The sequence below is a fragment of the Coturnix japonica genome, chromosome 3 (genome assembly GCF_054131305.1).
Source record: "Coturnix japonica strain WE chromosome 3, WE-NBRP24, whole genome shotgun sequence".
NCBI classification, from domain to species: domain Eukaryota; kingdom Metazoa; phylum Chordata; class Aves; order Galliformes; family Phasianidae; genus Coturnix; species Coturnix japonica.
The window spans coordinates 96,290,962-96,316,466 of record NC_140665.1 but is presented as its reverse complement, the minus strand read 5'-3'; the positions used below and the strand labels follow the sequence as shown (position 1 = coordinate 96,316,466).

The 25,505-nt window shown below is 42.5% G+C and overlaps 1 protein-coding gene across 2 annotated transcripts in view; it reads left to right on the top strand.

Annotated features, from left to right (window-relative positions):
• HS1BP3 (HCLS1 binding protein 3) overlaps positions 1-19,944 on the top strand; it is a 37,497-nt gene extending 17,553 nt beyond the window's left edge. Inside the window, exons 5-8 of one of the 2 annotated variants that reach the window (XM_085542269.1) lie at positions 10,878-11,029; positions 11,552-11,687; positions 16,048-16,244; positions 18,179-18,317. In XM_085542269.1, the coding sequence (XP_085398395.1) occupies positions 10,878-11,029; positions 11,552-11,687; positions 16,048-16,228 (469 nt within the window). In that variant the 3' untranslated portion in view covers positions 16,229-16,244; positions 18,179-18,317. Of the gene's footprint in view, positions 1-10,877; positions 11,030-11,551; positions 11,688-16,047; positions 16,245-18,178 lie in introns of both variants that reach the window. The other variant, XM_015859581.2, reaches the window with a different exon arrangement.
• The last annotated feature ends 5,561 nt before the right edge of the window (positions 19,945-25,505 follow it).

Sequence of the window (25,505 nt, the reverse complement as noted above, 5' to 3'; positions counted from 1 at the left end):
GGTCCATTTGGTTCCATGTGATGGAGCTGAGAAACTTTTCTAGCTGTATTTTCCAGCTGAGGGCACTGGGGTGGCTGTGTGAAAGACTCAGCCGTCTTCTCATTGCTGTTCTCTGGCAGGTGCTAACAGAATGGAAGTGCACTCAGGAAAGCTGAGATTTTCTCAGTGTTTTTGTATGTGTTACAGGTTACATCCATAAGCACTGCTTCAGGGGAGCATATCTGATAGATGAGTGTGACAAAAGCCTCTTGTATATCCACTTGTGGTCAGAAGGAACTGTATGTTGGGATCAGAGCTAGGGCATTCTGACAGAGAGGTTCACAGAGGCATAACTCATAGATTTGAAGTTGGCTGCTCAGTGTTTTCTTTTATTCTGGAAATAGTCTCTTCTCTGACCCAGGGGAAACCTGGAGGAATCCTCCTCCATGCCAGCATTGTCCTTATCTGCAGTCTTATATCCTGTTCTAATGTTAGAATGTTTTGGCCCTACACATTTATGCTGTCATTGTTTCCCCTAGGTTTCCCTTTGCATGTGGAAGCAATTGCCTCAGTTAAACTTCAGTGATGAGTTTCTGTCATGGCTGGCTTGCATGATTCCAATACACACACAGCTGGAACACGAGCATCCTTTGGGAGGGAGTTCAAGTAATTATTTTAATGTGCTTCATTTTCTTTCTGATTAGAGCACTGAATATATTTAAATGAGTATTATAAATAGTAATTTTGTGTTTATACCATCATCCTAAACCCAGAGGACTGCAAATAACTCTATATATAGTCTGTGTAATGTTACAGCTGTGCGTGCCAGCCAGCAGTGTTCTGGTGCAGAGCACAAGTGTAACTACACCTGGGGTAAAATGCACTGAGGGCTTAATGGCTTCATGCAACATCAGGCACTAAGTGAGGAATACGTCATTCAGCTCCAATTCAGCAGGAGGAATTGTGATAATGTGGATGTAACTATCGGGCTTGGAATTTGTCCGTCTCACAAAATTAAATAGATCTGCTTTTAAGAAAGATGTTGTGGGATTTGTAACGGACCTGGTTCATTGTTTGCAATGCGTTAAAGGACAGCGCATGTGAACTTGCCACACACGTATCTGTAAATACAAGAATTTTGGAGCCAAGTAATGTCAGGGAACCAGCGTGAAATACCATTGCCACTAGCTGGCACCAGCTTTCACAGAGTTCCCATAGTCCTTTCAGTGAACTCTCAGCTTTCCATTTTCCCATCCTCTCTAACAGCCGTGTGCTGTCATTTGCAGCAGTGCCGAGCTTAGCGATGAAGGCGTGCAGAAGCTGCCACAAGCTATTCTGTAGGCATACTAAGCAAGCCTTTAGTTAACTGAGATTTGTAGGAGGCAGGAGATCCTTTAGGAGGGGTACGGGGTAAATTTGTAACTACACAGAATCAAAAGTGTTGGTTGTTGTGGTGTTTTTTTTAATTTCTTGTTTGGAAGAGGACTGAAGGTGATGTAATCGGACAGATTTAAACATGTTTTGTTGCATGGACTTTACAATAATAGGATGACTCAGACCCTTAATTAGAATTAAAAAAGCATTACCTCATCGATTAGCCTGTGCCTTTCACCAAAGCACAGGAAATCTTTAATCAGAAGACCCGGAGAACTGCTTGTAGGTGGGACAGACTGCTAATGAGGAATGGATTCAGAGCTGCCCTGTTGTTTTTCTGTTCACCAAGTGTAAGAGAATCGCTTGCTCTGGAAGAAGCTGTCTGGGTTGGGAGGGTGATGGGGTGCTCAGTGAGATGGGAGTTTTGCTTGTCTTTTCATCTTACAAACAGACACATGTTTGGGACTCAGCAGCTCTTCATTGTGCCCTTGAATTTCTCAGGTCACATCTTGGGCACAGCCCTTGTAAGTTTCATCTCTCCGTTATCCCTTTGATAAAAGGTATAAAACTGCCTGGGGAAAAGTTCATCTTTGCAAAGAAATGTAGTATTCAGGTGATTGCTAGTGGCGTTTGTCACTGAAGGAGGAAAGGCTTTCTATTCTTTGCCATAAATTCTGGGTAAGACTCAAGACCTTTCTTTTCCTATTGCCTGAGATGCACAGTCATGTCTGTGTCCAGGGGTTGGATTTGTCAGCGCAGTGATGTACACAGCTGCGGAAGCAATTTGTGACTAGACAAGTAAATAAAACTGGACATGGTGTCTAGTCTTGCCCTGACTAAATGATGACTAAATCCTAGTTAAAATCATCTGCTCCTCAGAGCAAGCCGGCCACCTCTTTGACAGCCAAAGCAAGCCAGCTACATCCAAAATGAAAAGGACCCTGAGCTTGTACTGAACCTTCAAGTATATCCAGAGATGCAGTTTAATCTGGGAGAGCATTAACTAACCTGGGACAAATTCATGCCATGGAACACGCTAACAACTCACAACTCACACAACGACGTGTGCCGAGGGTGTTTTGCAGTGAGTATGCAGCCTGGCTATGGAGCTTCATATTAGGCAATAGTCTTTGGGTGATGGTGGGCACAGCTCAGGAGCTGGCTTAGGGCTGCGTGGGTGCAGCCTGCTTTGGAGGAGAGTTCGGCCATGGTAGAAGTGATGGTGTGTCACTGGGCTGGGAAAAGGTCTTGACTTGGGTTTCTGGTAGTATAGGCTATTTTCTGATGTCTGCTCTCTGAACCATGAGTCTGTAATAACTGCTACTGATTTGGCACGGTTCACAAACTGGTCAGAGTGACTTGAATGGGAGATTTCCAAACCTCTTCTGTCCCTTGCTTTACTGTTTTTTGTCTATAATAGCATCTGAGGCATTTCTGAAGGCATCATTAAGCACAAAACACAATGTCTTGCCCTCAAAACCAACTTACAACATTATCTAGACCCATTTGCTAAAGATGGCTCGTTTTTCATCTATGTGATGGGTTATCTGCCCGCATGATTGTTCCTGTGTATAATAGTCTTGTCCTGCAAACTTGTTTCCATGCTATCCATCTTTCTTGTCTCAGTTGTGAGTGACAGAGGCTTGGCCTTGCTGTTTCTGTAATATATATATATATATATTATATATAAGATGTTCTGTGGCTTCTGAGAGTTAACCCTCCCTTCCTCTCTTGGGGGCTGTTAAAGCAAACCCTTATCTAATCAGAGTTGTTTTTATTTGTTCAGTGGTGCTGCCAAGAGACAAGGGCAGTGCCACGCAATGCAAGATGCTTAGACAGGAAGGAGAAGCATGTGGTCCAGAGCTGCTGGCCAAGTTCTCAGAGGAATTAGTTTCAGTGCAGCTTCAAAGACATCCTGTTTAGGCTGTAGCCAGCTCACTTCTGTTTTTTGGGACCTTGTTTTGTTCCCAGTCTGTAAAAGAAGAGTGTTGGCATTCCCTGCTGCAGAAGGGTGCAGTGAGAGTCAACTCTGAATGGTTGTGTGGTGATTGGGTGCCATCCAAATGTTGGCAGTAAACATCCTCTCAGTTGCCTTTGGGAGGTGGTGGGAAACATAACCCAGCCTGTTGTACCCCTTACTGTGCCACCCTTACAGAGGATCATGCTCAGTTTGCCAGGCTCCTGCCAGCTGTTGGCATGGCACCATTGCTCAAGGGAGGGGAGACGTCATGCTGCTCTGTGCCCTACAAATGGATGTTACTGATGGATGATATAAAGATTGCCAGGATATATTTAAGACCTTTGGGCAAATGGATGACATGGTAGAGGATAGTCTCACTTCTGCTCTCTGTTTATCTGTTCTCTGAGCTGCTACCCAGGACCTCACACCAAGGATGTTTCCAAAAGGCAACACGGGGAACACTGCATCAGGTTTTTCTCTGTACACAGTCCTCTGACAGTATCTCATCAAGCTTTGAGCATTCAAACACTGGCACACACCTTCCTGTGCTTGGGGCACATCATAAACACCCTTTGTTTCAAGCTATTGCTCTGCAGAGCTCTAGCACAACCCTCATGTTATTTCAAGCACTTTGAAGACCCAGTGCCAAGTGCACATAGAGCCAACCTTGTTTTCCTGAGCAGGGTAGGTGTATGTGCTGCATCCTGCGCTGTGGGATTCTGCCAGCTGTGGAAGGTGGGCAGCCCCAAACCCACTAGTTTCACTGGGGAGATCCCAGGCAGGTAACAATGTCCTCCCTTGGGAACATGAAGAAAGATGAACAAAGCCAGAAGTGGCAAATGGGAGATGGATGAGCAGTGCAGAGTGATTTGCTGAGAGGCACAAGGCAGCCCCAGCACTTGCTGGACTGCATGTTTACAGCTCACTGTGTTGGTTCTCTCTCCTAGCCACATGGCACGTGAAGGGGCTGCTGTATCATTTCTCCTTATGAACCCAGGTCCTGATGTATCCTAGGGATATGTTTTCAGTCTGAAAATCATCATTCTTTCCTCCAACATTGCCACAGGCATTCTAACAGCAGGGAGTAGAAGCTTGAAATGTTGTGCAGTTATTTGTAATTGCTGCTCCCCTGCTGTCATCAGCATCATTTATCACTCTTCCACTTGCCTCTCTTCCTGACACAGATAGAATTCCTGCTCCCTCTTTGTTTCCAACAGCAGATCCCCCTTACCAAACTAAACTGAGTTTCTCACATCTCTCTGACTTAATGTATGGTTTAATTGCACTGGATTCTCTGCAGATATAAAATTTCCACTTTTTGTCCCTACGCAGGGTGGAAGCCACGTAGAATCACAGAATATCCTGAGTTCTAAGGAGCCCACAAGGATCACTGAGTCCAACTCCTGGCTCTACACAGGACCATCCGAAATCAAACCCTATGTCTGAGTGCATTGTCCCAATGAACTGTGGTAAATGATCCCCTAAGGTGCACTCCCCGATTCATTTTCCTTGTTGCAATGCATGGATCCCCAGTGTTTCTAATGCGGGCAGCCTCAGGGGAGGCAGCTGGCAGTAGCACATAGACAGCTAAGTAGGAGAAAGGAGCAGGGCCTGTAGTGAATCACTTGTGTGGAGCTGCTGGCTCTGGTGCAAGGTGGCAGTTCTCTGGGGATATGAGATGATGGAGTAGGCATATCTATGGCCTGGGGGATATTTTGCCCACAGCAAAAGGAAAGTCACATTTTATTTTTATGGAAGAGGCTTTGATCTCAGAATCAGCAGGAGAGGCAGCAGAAGAGCATGGGGCTGCATCTGCAACAATGGTATTATTTAGCTCTGACACTGACTCCCTGTGTCCTTCTCCATGTTGCTCCCCATGGAGCCAGGTCCACGTTGTGCTGTTATGTTTGCGTTACCCACAGCATGGCAGGCAGAGCAGTGCAGGGAAATAGTGACCTGTGTGACAGCAGGATGCGGATTCCTGGGGGAGGGAAGGAATGGAAAACCAGGCTGAAACCTGTGTCCCTCCTTCAGCTCAGTGGAGACACTTCTATAGCAGTCTGCCTTGGAGAACTAATCCTGCCTGGTTACTGGTGGAGTCTGCTCAGTGCTTTGCTAACCAGCACTTCGGATGTGGTGAAGGGGGAATTCTCCTGAGGTAGCAGTGCAGTGGGGATTGTCTGCTGAGGAGCACAAAATGAGGCCACGAGGCTGCCAAACACAGGTAGATGGCGGTGGGGCATTCTGTTGGCAGGGAAGGTAAGGTAACACAAAACAAAACCTTTGTGGAGTAATGTAGAATAGCCACAGGCTGCTCATCCTTGTGAGGGAGCGCTGAGGTCTTGCAGCTCCTGGTTGTAAGTGTGCAGTGTTTCTGGAGATGCAGCATTACCTGCTCACCTATTCAGAGCTATTTACCTGTTCAGGTAATTGTTGCTCTAAATTCAGACACCTCTGAATGTCCCAGCAATTTGTTTCCAAAATTTCAAGTTTAAAATGCAGTAATCTCCAGTGTGACCACCAGTTATTACTCACGTTTTGGATATTCATTACCATAAGTTCCCTGTTTGTCAGGCCTTTCTTCTTGTTTGCTCCCAAATCTGCTGAGCATGTGGCAGATACATGCTCACCAGACAGGGTTTTTTTTCACACCCTCTTCGTCGACACGGTTCACTTTGATTGTAAATGTCTCATAAAGGGACAGCGTTGGCAGGTTGATCTCATTACAGTTGTCATATTTATATTCTTGTCGTGTGGCACATTGTATTGTTGATCTGTACTGAACGTAGACATCACTTTACAGGCATGCAACAGGGTACTTGCCCATAGATTTCCTGCCTCAGGAGCTACAGACTAATAGCAATTATTAATCAGCGCAAGAGAGTGGATTTTTTTAGTGAAGAGTGTAATTTTTATAGGGTCAAAACATAGATCTGGGGCACCGTAAAAGAGAGAGACCAAGCACTAACATCTAACTAACAGAGTGCATTAAGCCCAAACTGTTCTTCCTAAGTTTTTCCTTATAAAGCTTCCTTTCTCAATTTTATGTTTGTTTAAAATTAAACATGAAAATGAACTTGTTGACATCCTTGTTTATTTTTGGTGCTGAGCAGTTGCAGCTGGTTATCGTTTCTTATCAGCTTCAAACTCTTCCTTTTTTCTTCCTTTGCTGATTTGCCTATTGTTATTTATGCTTAATTTCATCCTTTTCTTTCCTTCCCCTCCCTCCCGTTTTTTCCCACTTTCCCATTGCAGCATCCTGTTTTCTCTTTACTTGCAGCCTGTGGGCTTTTTCAAAAGCCTGATTTGACAAACAGTGGAAATCCTTAGAGTTGAAGCAGAAAAAGAAGAGACAGGAGCAGAGGTCTGGAGGTAAAAGGTACATGATGAAGATGAGGGGAGTGGAGCACTAAAGATGACCAGGAGGCCCAAATGTCAACCTGGGAGCTGGGATTGTTTAGCCTGGAGAAGAGGAGGCTCAGGGGAGACCTTATTGCACTCTACAACTTCCTGAAGGGAGGTTGTGATGAGGAGGGGCTTGACCTCTTCTGCCAGGCAACAAACAGAACCTGAGGAGATGACCACAAGTTGCATCAGATGAGGTTTAGACTGGACATGAGAAGGAACTTTTTCTCTCAGAGAGTGGCCAGGCACTGGAACGGCTGCCCAGGGAGGTGGTGGAGTCACCATCCCTGGCAGTGTTCAAGAAGCATCTGGATAGGGAGCTAGGAGACATGGTTTAGTAGTTATCTGTAGGTATGGTAAAGGGAGGACGGTTGGGCTAGATAATGTTATAGGTCCTTTCCAACCTTGTGATTCTATGATTCTATGATTCTTCTTCCACGTGATCTCTAATAGGAGATTTACTCCATCTGTTAAACACTATCTTATTTTGGGACATGCCAGGGCCATTTAAAGCACTGCAAGTCACTACGATGCCTACAAGAAAAACATTACTGTGTGAGATGAAATAACCCTGCGGCCAGCACTTGTCACGGTTGCTTAATGCTTCATGCCAGGCTGTGCTGAGCTGGCTGCCTTCGAGCTCTGTGCTTCATCCCTTGCCCAGAGCAGATGAGAATGACCCCTTTTGTCCTGTCTGTTGTTATCGGGCAGCTACTGAAAATGGGCACTGCTGAATGAAAAGAAAGCAGCAGATGACATTTTGTTTTCTGGGTGTGCTCGTGTATAGGATCTTTGTTTTCCCAGAAATGGCTTTCAAGAAGATGTGCTAATATTGCTGCTGCTTTAGCAGGAGTTCTTTTGTTCAAGGCTGAACATGGATGTGTGGGAGCTGGGGTGCATTTATATCACTGAGCTCTTTCCTTGTAAAATCTCATGGATTCCTAAAATATGAGTATGTGTATTTTGAGTAAATCTTTTTTATGCGTAACATTCCTTTCCTGGAGCATAATCTTATTCCTGTAAAAAAGAAATAGGCATCTTTCAGGACAGTAAGTTCAGAGGGTTTTTGTCTGTCTGTGTACAGAGACTGTACTTACTCTGAATGCAGAGAAGGATGAGTACACACAGTAGTACCAGTATTACATATATTTTTACTCAGTGGTGAGAATGGGTTAGGGACTAATGTGCCAACTACAGCAGCCACGCAGAGTTGCAGAGCCCAGCATTGTGATTTAAGCTGTGTTACCAAGAGTTAGGTGTGGAGATCCAGCATTTCAAAGCACAGCAATTGCACGTGGAGTGTCTTAGTCATCCTCCTTGCTGTTCTCTGCAGCTGACCAGAAAGCTTTTCTGCATTATTGATGTGCCAGTGAGACAGAGAGGCTGCCAAACAAGTGACCTACATTGTGTCTGTAAACAATAACAGAAGTGCAGTGTTATTAGAGACACTCTTGTGGTGCTTCATGTGTAGAAAACAGTGCATCCAATTGGGGAAATAAGCATCGTTCCAGAAATCTCCTCAGTTCAGTAGAGGTTTATGACTGGTTTGATTCTTCATTAAGATTCTTCAAGTTAACTGCAGTGATCTTTCTATTATTCACTTGTTCCAGCAACACAGAAATAATAGCATTGACATGGATTGTTTTATGCCAGCTGGATGCAGGTAGTTTCAGAATGTCTATGGTTGGGAGTATCATGAACATGGAGGTGGCCATCCTTGCAGCTCCTCCCGTGCCTGCCCACCAGCATGTGGGCCCATCACCAGTGCAGCAGGCAGAGCCACCACTTGCAACACATGCTCAGGCCAGTTGAAGCTGACTGTGAATGCAGAGCCCCAGACAGACTCCCAGGCTTCTCATACACCCTTTCTCATTTGTTAACCTCTGCTCCCAGCCTACAGCCTGGATGGGCACTGCTAAATACAGAACCGTGGGAATTTTGTTTCCCAGTCTGAAGGCTGACCTCTATGGAGTCCCTGTATGGATATGCTGGAATGACTTGGCAGCCCGACTGTGGCTTCCTTAGAAGGGCACTCAAGGGAGATGACTTGGAGGCAGAAAAACAACTTCTTCATGTTCCTACTGGTAGCAGTTGTGCCCTGTGGGTTTGGCCCCATGCCCTGTAACTGTCTGGTGTCTCTTGACAAAATAGAAAGCAAGGCTGTGTCTGTAGGCTGGTCTAATGGCTAGACTCAACAGAGAGTTATTGCTAAGGCCTTTGAGTCCGATTCATTTTGTTTTACATCTTATTCCTTATGGTGTTGTTTGCTTCTTCTCCACCCTTCTCTTGATGTTTCCCACCATGCTGATACTCTTTGCTGCAAGTACATCAGCTAACTGTTTATATACTCATTGCTAACTTCATTGGGGTGGAGAGCTGTTGTTTGGACATGTGTTAGCTCATGTGTAAGTACCTGTGGCCTAAGATGCTCTTAGGCATCAGGAGAGCTGTGGTCACACTTGCATGAACAAGATATCTTACCAAAGGCTTTTTGGTACTCCACAGGTTGGCAAATCTTCATCTGTATTATCAGTCACTTCAAAGAATACAGTGCACGAAACCTGCAAAGATTGTTCTGTCCCCAGTAGATTGGATTGTTTTGTGTCTACTAATTCTACTTTTAATCAATTGGCCAGCTCTCTGCAACTCATTTTTACTGTTCCTCTCCTTCTGTTCTATATTACTAATTTCATCTTTTACCTTTTCCTTTGATGTTTAAGCTCATTTGAGTGATAGATTTCTTGCCACAGTAAATAAAGCAATAATTTTGTGTGGAAATCTCTTCTGAAAGCTGTTTGGCTTGTAGGTAATAGTAAAATACTATTTTAGGTTATGTACATTTTTGGAAGAAGACTCTCTCCGAAGTTTTTCAGTTTGAAACAAGTGCTTGGACTCGACTTTCCAAAGCAGCTCAAATTCAGAAGTCACTCAAGCCATATCCATAAGGAATATACATGCAAAAAAGCAAAGCCATGGAAGTGTTTAAAACAGGAGGGGGGTTTACTTTAAATAGATCAGCACACTATCACCATCCACTGCAGATACCTTTGGTATATTGTTGGGCTGCATTTCCAAATAAGTCTGTATTTCAGTTCTGCATGAGGCTTGTTGTGAGGCCTTTCCTGAAGTGTGGCCTTTCCTGTTGCCAGGAGACAAAGTGATGGTAGCCGGGTAACATCATCCATTAAGTTCTGTTTTGTTGATAATAAACTTGTGGAAATAACTGAAAGTAACTGGATTCCACTCTGCGTGTAGCTGTATTCAGACAAGAATTTTACAAGGTTCTTTTAAGTAGATGGAATGTATGTGTAATCTTTTGACCTTAGTTTGCAGTTTGGATGACTCTGGCATGTTAAGTGCTGATAATTGGGTTTGCTCTAGGCTGAAACCTGACCTACTCTCAGCAAAGAAGATCAGATCTGTTGTAAGAGGCACTCAGAGGGGCTACCATAGAAGTGTTAAGACCATTCATGCTAGGAATCAAGATCTCTAAAACACGACAAATTCTTGGGAAGGACATGCCGTCCTGAGGAATTCTATTTCAGCTTAGTTTTTCAGCTTAGTCTATCCAAAAAAGTGTCTTCCAGTCCCCACTTCCTTCAACCTAAAGGTGATGTAGACTTTGTACCAACTCTTTATTGAGGATGAGGGTGTTCTCATAAAATGGCTGATGCTGTGGTGAAAAGTGTTTTGTAGACGTCAAACACAGAGTCGGTGACTGGAAGCAAGGCCAAAGGGATGCAGTGTCCTACCTGCACTTTGTTTTTCAAGCCATGTCTGTCTGTCTATGACAGTACTGCTGAAGCTGCTGGTCTTCCTTGTTTTAAGCTTTCTCTATGAGAGGAGTAAAACCAGTTAAAACAAATGTGATCAAGTGGTAGTTTTTGCAGGATGGCATTTTTAGCCCTTATCTTCCACTTCCCATTGAGTTCCACAGTACTACCTAAGAACACAGTGTGAGTACAGTTAGAGTATGTCATGCTAACTAACTACCCAGCTCCAGATCTTGTTTCTGCCAGTGAGTAACAGATGTGTATGTACCTTCCTCTAATACTTTCCCAGCCTCCATCTATTTTCAGCGTATGGGACTTTCTTAGCCATAAATCTTTCTTGTTAAATGAAGAATTGCAGTTGATCTTCTTGTCTCTTATGTTTTTAGAACTAAAAAAACAAAGAAGGCATCTGCTCCTCCAGCAAAGGAAGAGAAGCACAAATTAATCATTTTTGAAGAGGAAGTAGACCCAGATGAGGGACTGTTTGGCCCGGAGAAAGATTTCTCATCACTTGGTTCCAGGAAGAAGATGAAAGAGGGTAAATCTTTGCTATTTTTGTTTATAGAGAGTTTGTTTTGTCTAAAGCGTGTGTATGATTGGACTTTTAAAATACAGTGATGCAGAGAATACAGATTGGATTATGTCTTGGAAATGTTAAGGCAAATTTTATGTTAAAACATTAAGTTAAAGGTAGGGCAGAATCATCTAGAATCATTTAAATTGAATAGATATGGTTTGGACTATATTATTATAGTTCCCCTAGCTGATCACTGTTTACATTTCAGGTTTGGGTAATATAGGTTTTTGGAAGCTGGCTGTCATGACAGCAGCAAGAGTAGTGTGGCCTACATGCAAGAAGAAAAGCAGATTTACCGGTTCCTGAGAACATAACGTATTACTGATGTGTGTTCTCGTACTTTGTGAACTGGAAATCATTATATAAAAGGAATTTTCTGCGTGATCTATTTTAGATCCCCTTATTCAGATTAGTTAGTATTACTGTGGTTATTGTTCTGCGTAGTACAGTTTAACTACACCTTTTACCGGCTCCCATTTCCAGATGTGAAATTATTTGAAGATCCAGACCTTGGAGGAATGGTGAAATTGGGTGACTCATTGCTGTTGCCAGCTGCCTGTGAGAAAAGGGAGCACATTCTGAACACAGCTCCTGAGGAGGACACCGAGGAGCTCCTAAGGTATATGTTTTCTAACAAGACACTTCGGCTTTCTCTTAGCAGCACACAGGGCTTAAAAATACCAGAACAAAAAGCAAAAAACTGACACCCAGAAAAAACAAAAGAGGAATTCTGCTTCAGTGAGCTGAAATCAATGGCACTTTTCCCTCTAGTCACAATAGAAATGATTTTCTGCTGGTGGCTCTCAGGCTTCCATGTGCACTTCCATGAAAAGTCCTGTGTCTACTGCCACAACTCTGAAGGGCTCTCATCAAAATCTATCTCACTCAGTATTGAGTTTTTAATCCAGTGGACCAAGGACCAGGGCCAGTAGTTACAGGAAGAATACTTGCTCTTACACTTGCCTGCTCCCTTGCAAGTGTAGCATAGGAATATAGCATCAACATCATATGTTTTATTCCTGACTTGACTCTCACAAGTCTCAGCCTGGATTTCAGCCTGGTACCTGAATGATAAGGCCAACATATTTCAAGCACTGGTTCTTCCAAGCAAACTTCTTTTAGGATGTATGATTTCAACAGTAGGTACTAAACCCAAGGGAGAAAAGCAGTGTGTGGTTTCCTCTCCTGAAGCAGATAATTTTGCAAGTATTGCTTTTTACCCGTGCAAAAGTGCTAACTACCTCAGCACTAATAATTGGCTTAATTTAAACAGAGGTTAAGTTAGGTTAGGTGCCATGTCACATTATATCCTGGCAGCCCACCTGATGTTTATGAAAGCTGATGGGGAAGGACCTGACCTAATTTAGTGCTGTGGTATAGTGAAAGCAAGCATTCTGTGTTTGCTATGTTTACATGTTTCCTTTCTCTTCTGCTAGCCATCTCAGCATGCATTCAGATAGCTTATAGGGCTAGAAGCGCCTGTTTTAATGCAGTCATTGTATTCATTATTCGCTAGTGGAAAGTGTTTCTCCAATTGTTTGTTAATGTCCTTTGAACTGTATGTTTTCCCTTCCTCTGTGCTGAAGAAAGGTCTCTGAAGTGTACTCCAAGACCAATAGACTATGCCTTTAAATTGCTTCAGGGTCATCAGTGTTAGCAGCACACCCAGATGATAACGAAAAACCACGACAAAAGATTCCATTTCTTTTAAATTCTAGTTGTTTTCATTTATTCATGAATTGTCCCAATGCTTTCAGTAGCTGGCAGGTCACCAAGATCCAACTGGAAGAGAATACATGTAATGAAGCAGAAAATCATGCCTGCTGTTCAATGGGAAAGTTACTACAGGAGGCAGCTCCTCACTGTGCCAGAGGTAGAAGCAAACTGGTCAGGATCTCTTGACCTGTTTAGGTGCCTAACACTCTCTGAAATTGCCCTGATAAGCCTAGCTCACAGTTTTATCTGTACATCATAGAGGCTGTGGTAGGTCCAGAAACCTTCACTGTGCATGGATGAATTAGGTGAATAAAGCAGATACGGTAGCTCTTGACTTACATAGTGCACATCTGCAGTTAACTCATAGTCTACTTGCATACATGTGATAGATCTGAGAAGTGTTTGCCTTAATGGAAAATGTACTTTCCAGTGAATGACAGGCAGAAATAGGAGAGCAGTGTGTAAGGCAGAAAAGGGCAGAAATTTCTTGCAAAGTAGAGATGGGAAAAAGATGGTGTACAGAGGAGAACACAGGAGCAATCTAGTCCTTTGTGATCTTTCTAATACTTGAGCAGTTGTAGGAGAAACTGCAGTACAGCATTACCAACAGTGATTCTCCCCCAGCAGTGACTTGAAACCTGAGGAAGCAACTGTTAGAGAGACAAATGAGCCTGCAAAATGTGTGTGGGCTCTGCATGTCACAACATAAGGAAGAAGAGAATATGATAAATGCTCTCATTGCAGATGGAAGACTGTGCTCTCTGTGGATGCCTGCTCAAATAAAAGAATTACTATTTTAAGTAGAATTATGCACATTAAGGAGTGTTGAAGCTTGAGAAAGACCAAATGCTTTGCAAGTGCAATGAAAGAGTTGTGGTTGTTTGGTGTTTTTTTTATGGCAAAACACTGACATCCTTTCAAATCCTCTTCCTGTCCACTGACCAAAACCTACTGGTTTCTGATTTCTCTGCCTACCAACAAACATCATGTGATGGTGATGGAGAAACAAGGTGAGCTACCACACTCATCATAGAGGAGGACACTCTTTCCTACCCTTAGGTCTGCCATAATACTTCAATGAGGTACTTGTACTTACACATCTCTCCACAACTTGTGGAAAAGAGATAGATTGCTATGGTCGGAAACAGCAAAGTCAAATACCAATACTGCCTTCACAGAAGAAAAGCACATCCTTCACAGGATACACTTTACAAGAGAGAGTAATAGGCATCCAAATCTGATCTCCACAGGAATAGAGAGGAACCCAAACACATCCAGCAAGTCCAGGGTTCCATTGCTTTCAACTCATCCAAGGTACAGAGTGGTCTACTGCAGGAAGCTGAAAGGGTAACTGACCAACCCTTTCTCAGGTGTTAGAATAACTTCCATTGGAAAGGGATTTATGGTTATGCTTCTCCTCTCACTTCCTGGGTTGCATCACACCATACAATGATTCCTTCTGGATGCATTCAGCCTTTTACCACCATTCTCAAAGTTTCTCCTCAAGTACGACTTCTATTTAAGCTAGTGATTGATAGAAGTCAACTGCTACAGAAACCAGTATCCTGCAAACTCTTACATCATGGTTCTAGACCAAACCAGTTCTAGACCTGACTGTCTGAGTGTTGCAGAAGCTCTGTGGCCCACAGAATTACATAAATTACCACACATCTTAACCTGAAATAATTATCAGAGTTGTCTGAGCCCTTTAGGAGAGATTCAGTTTGCTTCACCTTTGATAATGAATAGGGAGTTGAGATGGAAGGAGGCAGCTGTCAGCATATAGTGTCATCTAGGGACCATCCAGTCATAGCCAGAGACACAGGCTATATAGTCAACTATGCCATAAGCTGGCGACAAGGGAACTTTCTAGAGAAGCAAGAGAAAAAAAAGTTTGAACTTCTTCAGGACAGGGGAAAATTGAACCAGGTTCTCTGGGTCAGATTGTAAAAACAGCTGTCTCCTTTCTTGGATGAGTGACCTAACAGCTCAACAGTGCAGACTCTCATGTTCCAGATATATCTCCTAGCACTGTTTGAAGTACCAGTATGAACTTACCTGGAATGGACTGTAGGGGAAAGCAGGAGCAGGTGGACAATACCCCCTACACAGCCCCCTGTGCTGTCCCCTTCTGTTATTAACTCCAACCTGTGTGCTTTCCACAGGCCATACTGTCTCTATTGCCCATTCTAGATGTAAAGGCCAACAGATATTTCAAAGCCTTTTTTCTATCAAATATGTGATATTACATCTCTCCCTCAACACTTCAGTAAAGCATATGTTGTGCATAGAATTAACACCGGACAAAATAGTGGTAGTAAGACACTGAAAGATAAAAAGTCTGCTCTGCAAGAGCTGTTGTAAGTTGCATAACGCAGCTTCAAGTCTGATCCTTTTGGATACTTTAGCAAATTATGACAGCCTTTGTCTCTTGCATTCATTACTAATTCTCCTTATTAGAGCATTCCTGGCAGGCTGAGGAGGTCACTGCTCTCATCACGCTAGATGCTGCGCGCACACATTGTTGTTTTCATCCCAGAAGTTTTGTCCAGACAGAATGGAAGTCAAGAAAAGTGACATCTAATATGCTGATATTCTGATGGCAGCTATATTTTTGTCTGCAGCTCAGACGTCTTTCAGTCCCTTTTAGTCCACATGCTAGCAATTATTATACCGTAGGGCTTTGTGACGGTCTTCCTTTAATAGGGGTTTTGATTGCTTTCTGTCCAGAAACAATGAGATTTTCCACCAAAGAAAGTCTGTGAATCAGTACATCAATATGGCAGGAATTTTAAACAATGTGGTGCTGCTTTTCCATTGGAAAAAAATAAAGGAGATAGAGACTAATTAGAGAATGATTAATTACATGAATTCTGTACCTGATTGTCTGTAACAAAATGGGGGATGGAAGCAGGAAGGTTCTTCCTTTAATCTGCTTGTTATTTCAGAATATTATTTGCTTGACTTTTTTCTTCTACCTCCTCCTCGCCTGGAGTTAAATATGGTGGTAGTTATGCACTGTAACAATTCATCTGCTTCTCAAGAAATCGGAGTCCTTGTTTCTATCTCTGCCTGAGGCATTTTGCATTTTACCTCTTTAGTTTTCTGAAGGCAATTGTGTCTCACGTGATCAAACAGCAGTGGATGAAACAGTTTGCCTAATGCTGCAGCATGAAAAGCAGGTTTTGAAACAAAGATCACATTATCTGCTGTGTCCTCTGTAGAAGATTTTTCTCTCTTACAGAGCTCTTTCATAAATCCAGGACAGAAATGGAGCTTTACACTATCAGTTTCCAGACTGAAAAAATCAGATCTATGGAATTGATGACCAGCAAGTTTATTGCCAACAACATAGCAAGAAGAAAAAAGTATCTGAGCTGCATCTTCTGGAGCCGTTTTGTGACTGTGGTTTTGTTGCTGTGGTTAGCGCAGAAATTAATATAGAGCCACGAAGGAGTAGGTAATTCAGCAAGCTGTGACTTCTGATCAGGTTAATTAGCTGTATCTACTGCTGCCCCTGCTTGGCAGATCAGCTGCCCTCGTCAAATACTGCAGCTGGCTCAAAATCATACTGGCTTCATGCGATCTGTATGTGTATGTCTGCACTGTCCATCTGCTTATTATGGTTTCTGTTGTTTCTGACCAAAACTTTATGACATGGACACTGATTCATTCGGTATTTGTTTATGCCAACTTGGGAGGCATCAGATTAGCTAAAGAAAAGTAGGCTTCAGAAATACCAGCTGTAACATGTTCTGTTTATTATGCAGCATAGAGAACAAGAACATGTCTTGACAAGGTGATCACAGGTGTGGTATCTCTTGGATATCACAGTTTGCAGCAAATATCTGAGCTTAAGTGAATTAATGTCTTCTCTGTAGATGAGGGATTCAGAAGGAAGCAAGATACTTAAAATGTGTTTTGTAAGTTAGGTGGGATATAACACCTACAGGGAGTCATGGGACCCAAAAGACATCATAAATCTTATTATGAAATTAAAACAGAATATAGCCTCCAGAATTACTTGAGGGTTGAAATCTGAGATAGATAACAGCAGAAGCACATGGAATACAGAGTACACCATGTAGAGCTCATGGTGCAGTGTTCTGGGACTGTGCGTGTGCTCTATCCATCAGTTTGGCTAGGTATTTCCTAGATGTAGCTATTAGTGTCCTGTCAGTTGATTTTACAAGGTTAGCCTTGATTTAAACTGACCATGTTTGGTTTTATTTGAGCCTTACAGAAAGCCCTGATTTCAAGGAAGCTGTTACAAACAGGCAAACATCCAGCTCATCCTTCCTGCTGGGAAGACTGTGCCACCTCCTGATGTAGTGCTCTAGGAGAGAGGGTGAGCTGCACAGGGACAGCAGTCTCCTTTCCCATTTAAGGTTCACTTGACAAGACTTCTGTATCCTCACAGGCCTTGTAAGAATGAACAAAGTAAAACTACTCAAAGGGAACTTCAGCTCAGAAGAAAATTACAGTCCTGTTGGAATAACTCCTGCACCTTAATTTCATCTTATAGTTCATGTCCTGTTTGGCTACTCTATCTCAGGCTTAGCAGAAGGCTTTATACTGCAGGCACTATTACAGCTTTTTAATGGGGTGTTTCAGTTGATGTTGAAGTTTGGTAAAAACAGTTCTTGCATCAGTGCTTGTAAACAGTTAAGCAGCTAGATCATTTCACTGCTTAAGACACTGCAGTCATAGAGTAAGCATATCCCACTAGAGCTGGAGTCTGGCATGGAGATGCTGTCACATTACAAACCTGGTCCCTCGTGTAAGTCTTTGCTTGCGCTTCTTATAGTTAAGCTTTCTTTAGTTTTTATATGGTGCAATAAGGGTAGAGCCTTTTGTAAATGCTGTATTTTGTAAGCATATATGAGGTATTCATTTTATCAGGGGTTTCACTTCTGTAGCCAGTCATTATAGAGCTGATTATCTGCATGGATTACCATTTGGGTTTTGACTACTTAACAGTCATTGATCAGTGAAGCCTTTTGGAAATTAGCAACTGTGTTTACTCCAGATGGCATTTTGTTTGACCACTGTGCTCAGCATACCAAGCCGAAACGCTGTTTGGATTCAGAGCAAAAGTTGCCATGGCCTGTTAAGACTTCTCCAGCTATGTTAATTTTTACTTAGAATCATAGAATGGCCTGGGTTGAAAAGGACCACACTGATCATCTAGTTTCAACCCCCTGCTATGTGCAGGGTCGCCAACCTGCAGGCCAGGCTGCCCAGAGCCACATCCAGTCACACCACTGTCTGTTGTAAGGGTGCTTCCTCTTCTTTCCTCTTCACAGTCATGATTCATTATTCTATGATAAATTACTATGATAAAGTCCCAGACTGTGTCACTGAGGAGTTTCTGGTGTTTTCTTTTCATTCCAGAGTTGAAGATGATTTAGAAAAACTCTTGAAATTAACCTCCAAAGCGAAACCGAAGGTACCACCAAAACCACCAGTGCCTCAGAAGACAGCAGCTCTCCCCAGGAACAAGAATTCCTCTCCACTGGCAAAGCCAAAAGAAGACAAAATTCAGACAATGAATGAAGTGGACATTCTCCAGTATATCCAGGAAAACAAATCCATCAGTGACCAAGATACAAGTCTTTTCTAAATAGATCTATTCCTAATGTGTAATCAATACCTTCTTGGCCCAAATTCCTTGTGAACACAATTGACAGTATCTGGAATTGGCCAGATCTCTTTATTGTCACCGTGCTCTTTTGTGTACCATGATACAGAGAGCAGCAAGTTTGGCTATCAAAGACTCAACATGATGTTTTCTAAACAATGCAATTATGGTATAACATTGCCTTAGACTTTCAGGGCTTCAGAGAATATGGACAAGGGCACAGCACTACAGATGATGCCCACTGCTATTTTAGTATCAGCATAATAAAATTTTGTCCAGTTTACTCCAGACTATGCAATTGTATTGCACAAATGGCGAGTATGAGCAATATTTAACAAATGGTAAGGGAGGACAGGATGCTTTTCCTGTCATTTTAGGCATTTCAGTTCACTGGAAAGGCAATGCTGCTTTTTTCCTGTGCATTTTTATAGCAGGCTTTTCCTCCTTGCCTGGCATTTCAGTAATTTATAACCAGTAACCATTAAGTATGGTTAGCAGTTCCTCTCTAGTTCAGAGAAATACTGAAATCCCAGCTAAACCTGACTGTTCTGCTGCCTTTGTTGCATAAACACCAGCTTGGAGGAGAACTTGTAGGATGATAAACGGCAGACACTGTTGCATCTCTGGCCACTAGGGGAGATGGCAAATGGCTGAAGGTGGCTAATGTTGCAGCTCCAGACGTAGCATAAGTTGCAGCATGTAGGAGATTTGGATGCTATAGGACTCTTCTGAACCTACACGAGATACACAAGGGCTGTTGTTTATTTTCCAGACATACCTTCCTAGATTTCTGCTGTACTTAGCAAAAGGAAACAGATTTCTGCAGGAGGTGATTTAATGCAGGTGTCCTAATAGATGAATTCTGACTTGCTGTCTGGAATCACTCTCTCTCTTCTGCCATGAATTCATGCAGGATCCGTGGTGATTAATTCCACTCCATTAGAATTACTAAATATTGCATACATCATTAAATATTTCATAAACTGCGATATGTTCCTACTGTGGCAATCTTTGCAAAGGGAGGACAAACTTGGGATTATCCAAAATAAAATAAAAACATAGGAAGAAAATGTACCTGAGAAAACTTAATGTGCAGGAAAAGGAAGAAAAGTATGTTAGGAGTTCCATGCTGCTACTTTTCCTCATCTCGAGCACTCCGGTTGAATGGGTGAATTTACACCCATTGTGGGTTGATATATGTTGTCAGGTGGAGATTCCTGAACTCATTCCACGTGTCGTATCTGAATGTGAAGGCAAACTCGTCAGAGGGAAAATGTTTATATATTTAAGCCATATCACTATCCCCAAATTTGCCTTTATAATATAGAACTAAATGAATAGAAAGCTTTCTATACATATATATATATATATATAATAAATGAAATTATCTCATTATTTCTTTTTTTTTAAGCCAATGCAAAATGTTATAATGGTATTTTAGTTTGAAGGAACAAGTAGAACATAACCATTGCCTATGTGAAATGTGTTAAGTACAATAAAAAATACCTGCTAACCTGCAGAAGTTACTGTTGTTGTTCTCTAGGTTGTGTAAAAGCAGCAGATTGGAGCTAAAGGATGGATTCCATGGAATGAAAGTGCAAGCTGAGCTAAAACCCTGTGTAAATAAGTATGAAACCAGGAATGTGGCTATGCTCGTATTTCTTTTCAGAGCACCTATTTGTAAGACTATGTATGGGCAAAGGAAGTACCTGATCCTGTCTGTTCTCACAGCCTCCTGGTGCAATTAGGAAGCTTGTTCATTCCATTCTGCAAATGGAGAACGGAGGCACAAAGGAAAGAACAAATGACTTGCCAGAGACATTGGAGAGGGCAGCAGAGGAGGACTGAAGTCAGCACAGTTTTCCTGTTGCAAAACCTGGTGTAATGAGCCAACCACTGCTTATTTAACTGAGGGCTGAGGAATCTTCATCTCCACTTCATACAGCATTATGCAGGAAACTGATTGTATTTCTGTACTTTTGGCCTGCAGCCTGGCACTTGACCTGAACACTGCTTAAACTACCACATGGAGGGTCATGAATTTAACCATCAGTAGACTGAGTGCAGGTCTTCACTCTTAGTGAAGGTTCAGCACAGGAAAATTGTTAAGATTTCTTCTAGTAAGTTAGCAAAACAGTAGAACACAGAGCTGGCAGGTGAAGACCCATTTGTCCTGCCTAAAGGCAGAACATCTGGCCTGTGTCCCATTGGTAGCAATTCAGTGTTGTGGACAGGGTGTTACTGGTGTGAGGTTGCTGCTCCAGAGTTTGGCAGGTGCCAGAACTGTAAAAGGTGACTGAACACAGGCAGGTTGAAGAGATCCTTGAGCACGGCCAGTGAATTTTTCTTGCAGTGGCTGTAATTATGCCTGTGTGTTCTCTCTCATGGGCATTTTTCTAACCTGCCTGTAAAAGTATGGCTGGGCAGAGTGCTGGAGATGTCATAGCCCCCCTGGGGGTTCTTGGCCACCCTATTAGAAACCTTTTGCTCCTGTACAATATAACTGTTCCTTACTGCAACTTAATTATGTCATTTCTAATTCTCATCAGTGAGAAGGAGAACAAAGTACACTTCTCGGTCTGTTTTCTAAACTGAACACCCACCCAATGAGGGAGGCAGCAAGCCAGGTCAGGACATCACTACAATACCAGCTTCCCATGCCTCAGTGTGTCCTGACTGAGTGTTGTCATCTCGCATTGGATTTGGAATTGCTACATACTCACATACCAATTCACCAGCATCCCACTCCCTTTCCTTAATACTTGGTGTGGTGCCACAGTCTACAGCCTTTGTTCCAGACGGGATCATATTTTGCTTTCACCTTTCCTCGTGACAGTGGCATCTGTCTGCCTGCCACCACCTCTAAGCACTCAGAAATGGCTCATGCTTTTGCAAAGCAGTGGGAGGGCAGATATTATGCACGACTATTATAACCATGGGAACATTCCCAGTAATACTGATGAAGCAGCAGTATAGCAATAAACCGAGCAAGGAATATTTGGTCCTCAACCCTTCCCTAAGTTGTCAAATTACCAACACAGGGAAGGAAGAGCTGTTAATTGTTTCCCATGGTAGATTTTATAGATGATTTTGAGGTCTGTTTTACTTCAGAAAAATCTCTCTTTTCTATCAAGGAACTGATATAAAAGGATCCTTCATAAATCCCAGTGTAACACATTTGTTTTACAATGCAAATGTCTAGCTCCAGCAATATTTATAGGCACTTAGAGGTGAGTTATAGTCTTTGAATAAATTATATATAATGAATCATTATTATACAGGAGGAGAATGTCAGGCAAATCCAGCTCAGAAAAATTGAACATATTATTTGAAATGACATTGGGAAACCATGCAACATACTTTGCATCCTGCCAGACCAGAGCTTTTCTTTCACATACATCACTCCCAGTAGCAGCTATTTTATTAGCCTCTTCTTGACAACTCTAGAAATTCAATTAGGGGCTCTGATGTAGTTCTTAGCTGACAGGCATCACCTTTTGACATTAATAACAGCTCGCTCATCAGAAGATGTGGGAAGCAGTAGAGTTAAATATAAACCCTTACAAAAGATATCTTCTTTGGTAATTAGAACTCATAATAGATATCTCTGTTGCTTTAGAAGCCGCTGCTTGTTTTGCATAACCTTCTGCTTGTTGTATGGTACAGCACTAATAACATGGAACTCTATATACGTCACTGTTTGGGTCACAGTTAAAATGCTGATTTCACTAATTCGGGTGTAATTTAAGGTCAGGAAACCCTGGCGCACTCATGGGGCACTTAAGCATTAGCTAATGAAAAGAGACTGTAAATGACCAATCCCTGTAGTTGTTAGATTTAATACACAGTACAGAAAAAGCATTTTTTCACTTAGATATGTGAGTGTCAGTAATCTCATCAGGGATTCCTGACTCTCTGGGTATGTGCATGTGTGCATACATGTATGTGTCAACCACATTTCTCATCAATCACTATGTGCTCTTAATTGTGACAGTTTAAACCCCCAAGTCATGAATAGGGAGGGATTTTACTGTGACTTGTTGTCTGTATTCTTATTTTACATCTCAACAGTAACATCTGGACTGAATGTTGTCAGTTACTTTCTGTATTGCACCAGTTTGGTTCATCCTTAAACCTACCATCCAGTTTTTCAGCCCTTACCATATTTCTGATCTTCCTTGTAACGTTTCTGCATTCGATTGTTATGAAACTAATTGAACCCAATGAGAAATTAAAGTGAAAGAAAATCATGTGCCTGTATTTCCAAACAGCCATCTGTAGAATACACCTCTGACAATAAAAATAATAGCAATGAAAGTTAATGATGATAAATTAATAAGTATTGCTATGGGAGTTCAGACATCAATGAAGCTGCTTAAAGGATTGATTTGTCATAGATATTTGGAGACTAAATGTGATTCATATGAGGAATCATACAATCATAGAACGGGCTGTGTTGAAAAGGACCACAATGCTCATCTAGTTTCAACCCCCCCCACTGCCATATGCAGGGCCGCCAACAACCAGACCTGGCTGCCCAGAGCCACATCCAGCCTGGCCTTGAATGCCTCCAGGATGCTGAAGATGCTAAAAATGTACATGGAGTCAAGGAGATACAGCTAGACTCATGAAAGAGGAATCTATCGGGGTTGTTAAAGATGCCTCGTAGAGTCTGGGAAGTCCTTGAGCTACAAGTTGCTGGAAGGAGAATATTCAACAAACAAATATTTTCATCCTTCCATGCAGTCATCTGCTTTTGGCTGTCGTGAAGAATACCATACTGATCTAATGCAAAACTTGTACTGAGTGAGTCACTCGGTGAGGTGACGTAAGGAACAGAACATCTGCCATGTGTGGTGCTTCCCAGCACCCTAAATAAGATCTGCCCACTGGCCGTATAACAACAAGGTCGTTCTTATTTACTCTTTACTGAGGAGGGATTCCCGAAGTCAGTAGAAATTCTGATTTGCCGTATTGTGTTTTTTTTAATAACCACTTTTGACATATGTTATATCTGCAGCGAGCAGCAGAAGTCTCACTGGGATCAGTGGAAGACTTCAACCGTTACTTGGTGCTCCTTCAGATGCCGCTTTAAAAAGTAAGATTAGTAGATACCATAGTTTGCCTAGGAAGGCAAATGTAAAAGATATCTCAAGGTAACAAACATCATCAAAACACTCAGCAAAGTTTGGTGGAATAAGCCCTAAATAGGCCACTGATCATAGCACGAAATCATAGAGGTTGGAAGGGACTTCTGGAGCTTGTCTAGTCCATCTCCCTCCTAAAGGAGCTTTATGACACCACTGTTCAAGCCTGGCTGGCATGGAGAGCACCACTGAGGATGTGAGAAATAGGATGGCATGGAAGAAGGCCATACATCCATGCCTGGCCTATACGCAATGCTCAGAGCCTTTCCTTTCCCCTGAAGGACCAGCGCTGTATTGATCTGCTTAGTGGTCCTTTGGTGAGATGAGCCCCGTGGTTTTTCAAATGCACATAAAAGCAAACAAAATAAAATCACTAAATTCCTGGGGTAGTTACTGAAAACTTGTTTCTCTGCTGATTTCTCTGTGCTTTTAAAGTTTGTCCAGGGGATTTGTGCTAATGATCCTAAACATCTCCGACTGTTTGGTTTGTGATGATAATTTAAGGCCACTGATTTCACCTCAGAGAAGCATATAGAAATTGTTCAGTGTAACAGTGTCTGGGTATGTTAACAAGCTCTTCCTGTGAACAGAAATAATCATTTCTTTACCTTGAATGCTGAGAGTCACAGCTACCCAGCGCTTTCTCCCCTTGTGCAATCAAATCTGCAAGCTACAATGATTTACTTTCCTGCCTATGCCTTCCTGTGCCATGCCCTTTAATAGCTTGCATATTTAATCTTGTGTGCGGTCTCTCTGAGGAATTTCTTGTGTCCAGGACTGCTGGCTAATTATAGTTGTAATGCCTTACCTAAAAAGAAAACATATTTCTACACGGAATGATGTGAAAAATTCAACTTTATCATGAGGAATGAATAAGAAATATGGGCCTGTCTTCAGCAGCAGCTTAGTGTAGCATGGGGAGCACTTCTACTGCTAATCTTCTGATCTCCATTTCTCACGTGCTGGTCCCACCAGAGATGCAATAGAACAATATGGGCTTTTTGATACCAAGGACCCAACTAGAAGTAGAAATAACTTCCCCAAATGTGTACATGAGGGCAGTGGGTGATCACCAATTGCTATTTGGCTTTTCAGACTTCTCCCGTTGCATGCTGATGTGGTCAGTGCATTTTTGGTGGTAAATTGAGCCTCAGATCCATCTGGCTTCACCATCCACCTTTGCAGAAAGAAGCTGTACTGCTGTAGCAGAGAGGAAGGGGCAAATTCTGTGCTGGTGTAGATTTCACAGAATCCCTTCAGATAACCTTATTAGAACAGCTTGTGGTGCTGTCTCTGCTCTCCATCTTACAATACACAAATTTCCTTAAGCAATGAGACAGGACACTGTCCCAAGCCAGGCTTAATGCTGCTTCCTCCTATTTCCAGGCTGAGACTGGGTTGGATTGGTCAATGAGCTATTTGCATGGCTATGCCCAGAGCAACATTTTTGGCTGACATAGATGAGCAACGAGGCTCATCTGCACAGTCTTGCACTTGCCAGATTAACCAGCTCCAGTTTTCCCACATTTGCAAGTCACACATTTGCACACTTGGTTCTGCAGAGCAGTTGCGAGTGGGCCCATTTCCTTTCAGGGCAGTCATTACCAGATTGAATGCCATCACCTTTAAGGTACTGTAGTGCCCCACGCAGTAATTAATGAGATGAAACCTGTATCATCTGCATTTAGCATGATTTTAAAATCCTTTTATGTTGCTCTTTCTTTTTTATTTTTCCTTTTAACTGTTTCCTTTTCTCTTTATCTCACCTGAGCTGCATTTAGCTGGCTGGGTGTTCAGCGTGTGCCACTGGCAAAGACCTGCTGTCTCCCTGGGCTCTTCCAGGGCGATTTTAATAACCTTCATTTCATGAAACAATATCCATTTGTTTTAGACACCTCACCAGGCACTGGGATCAAAGAGTTTGGAGTCATTT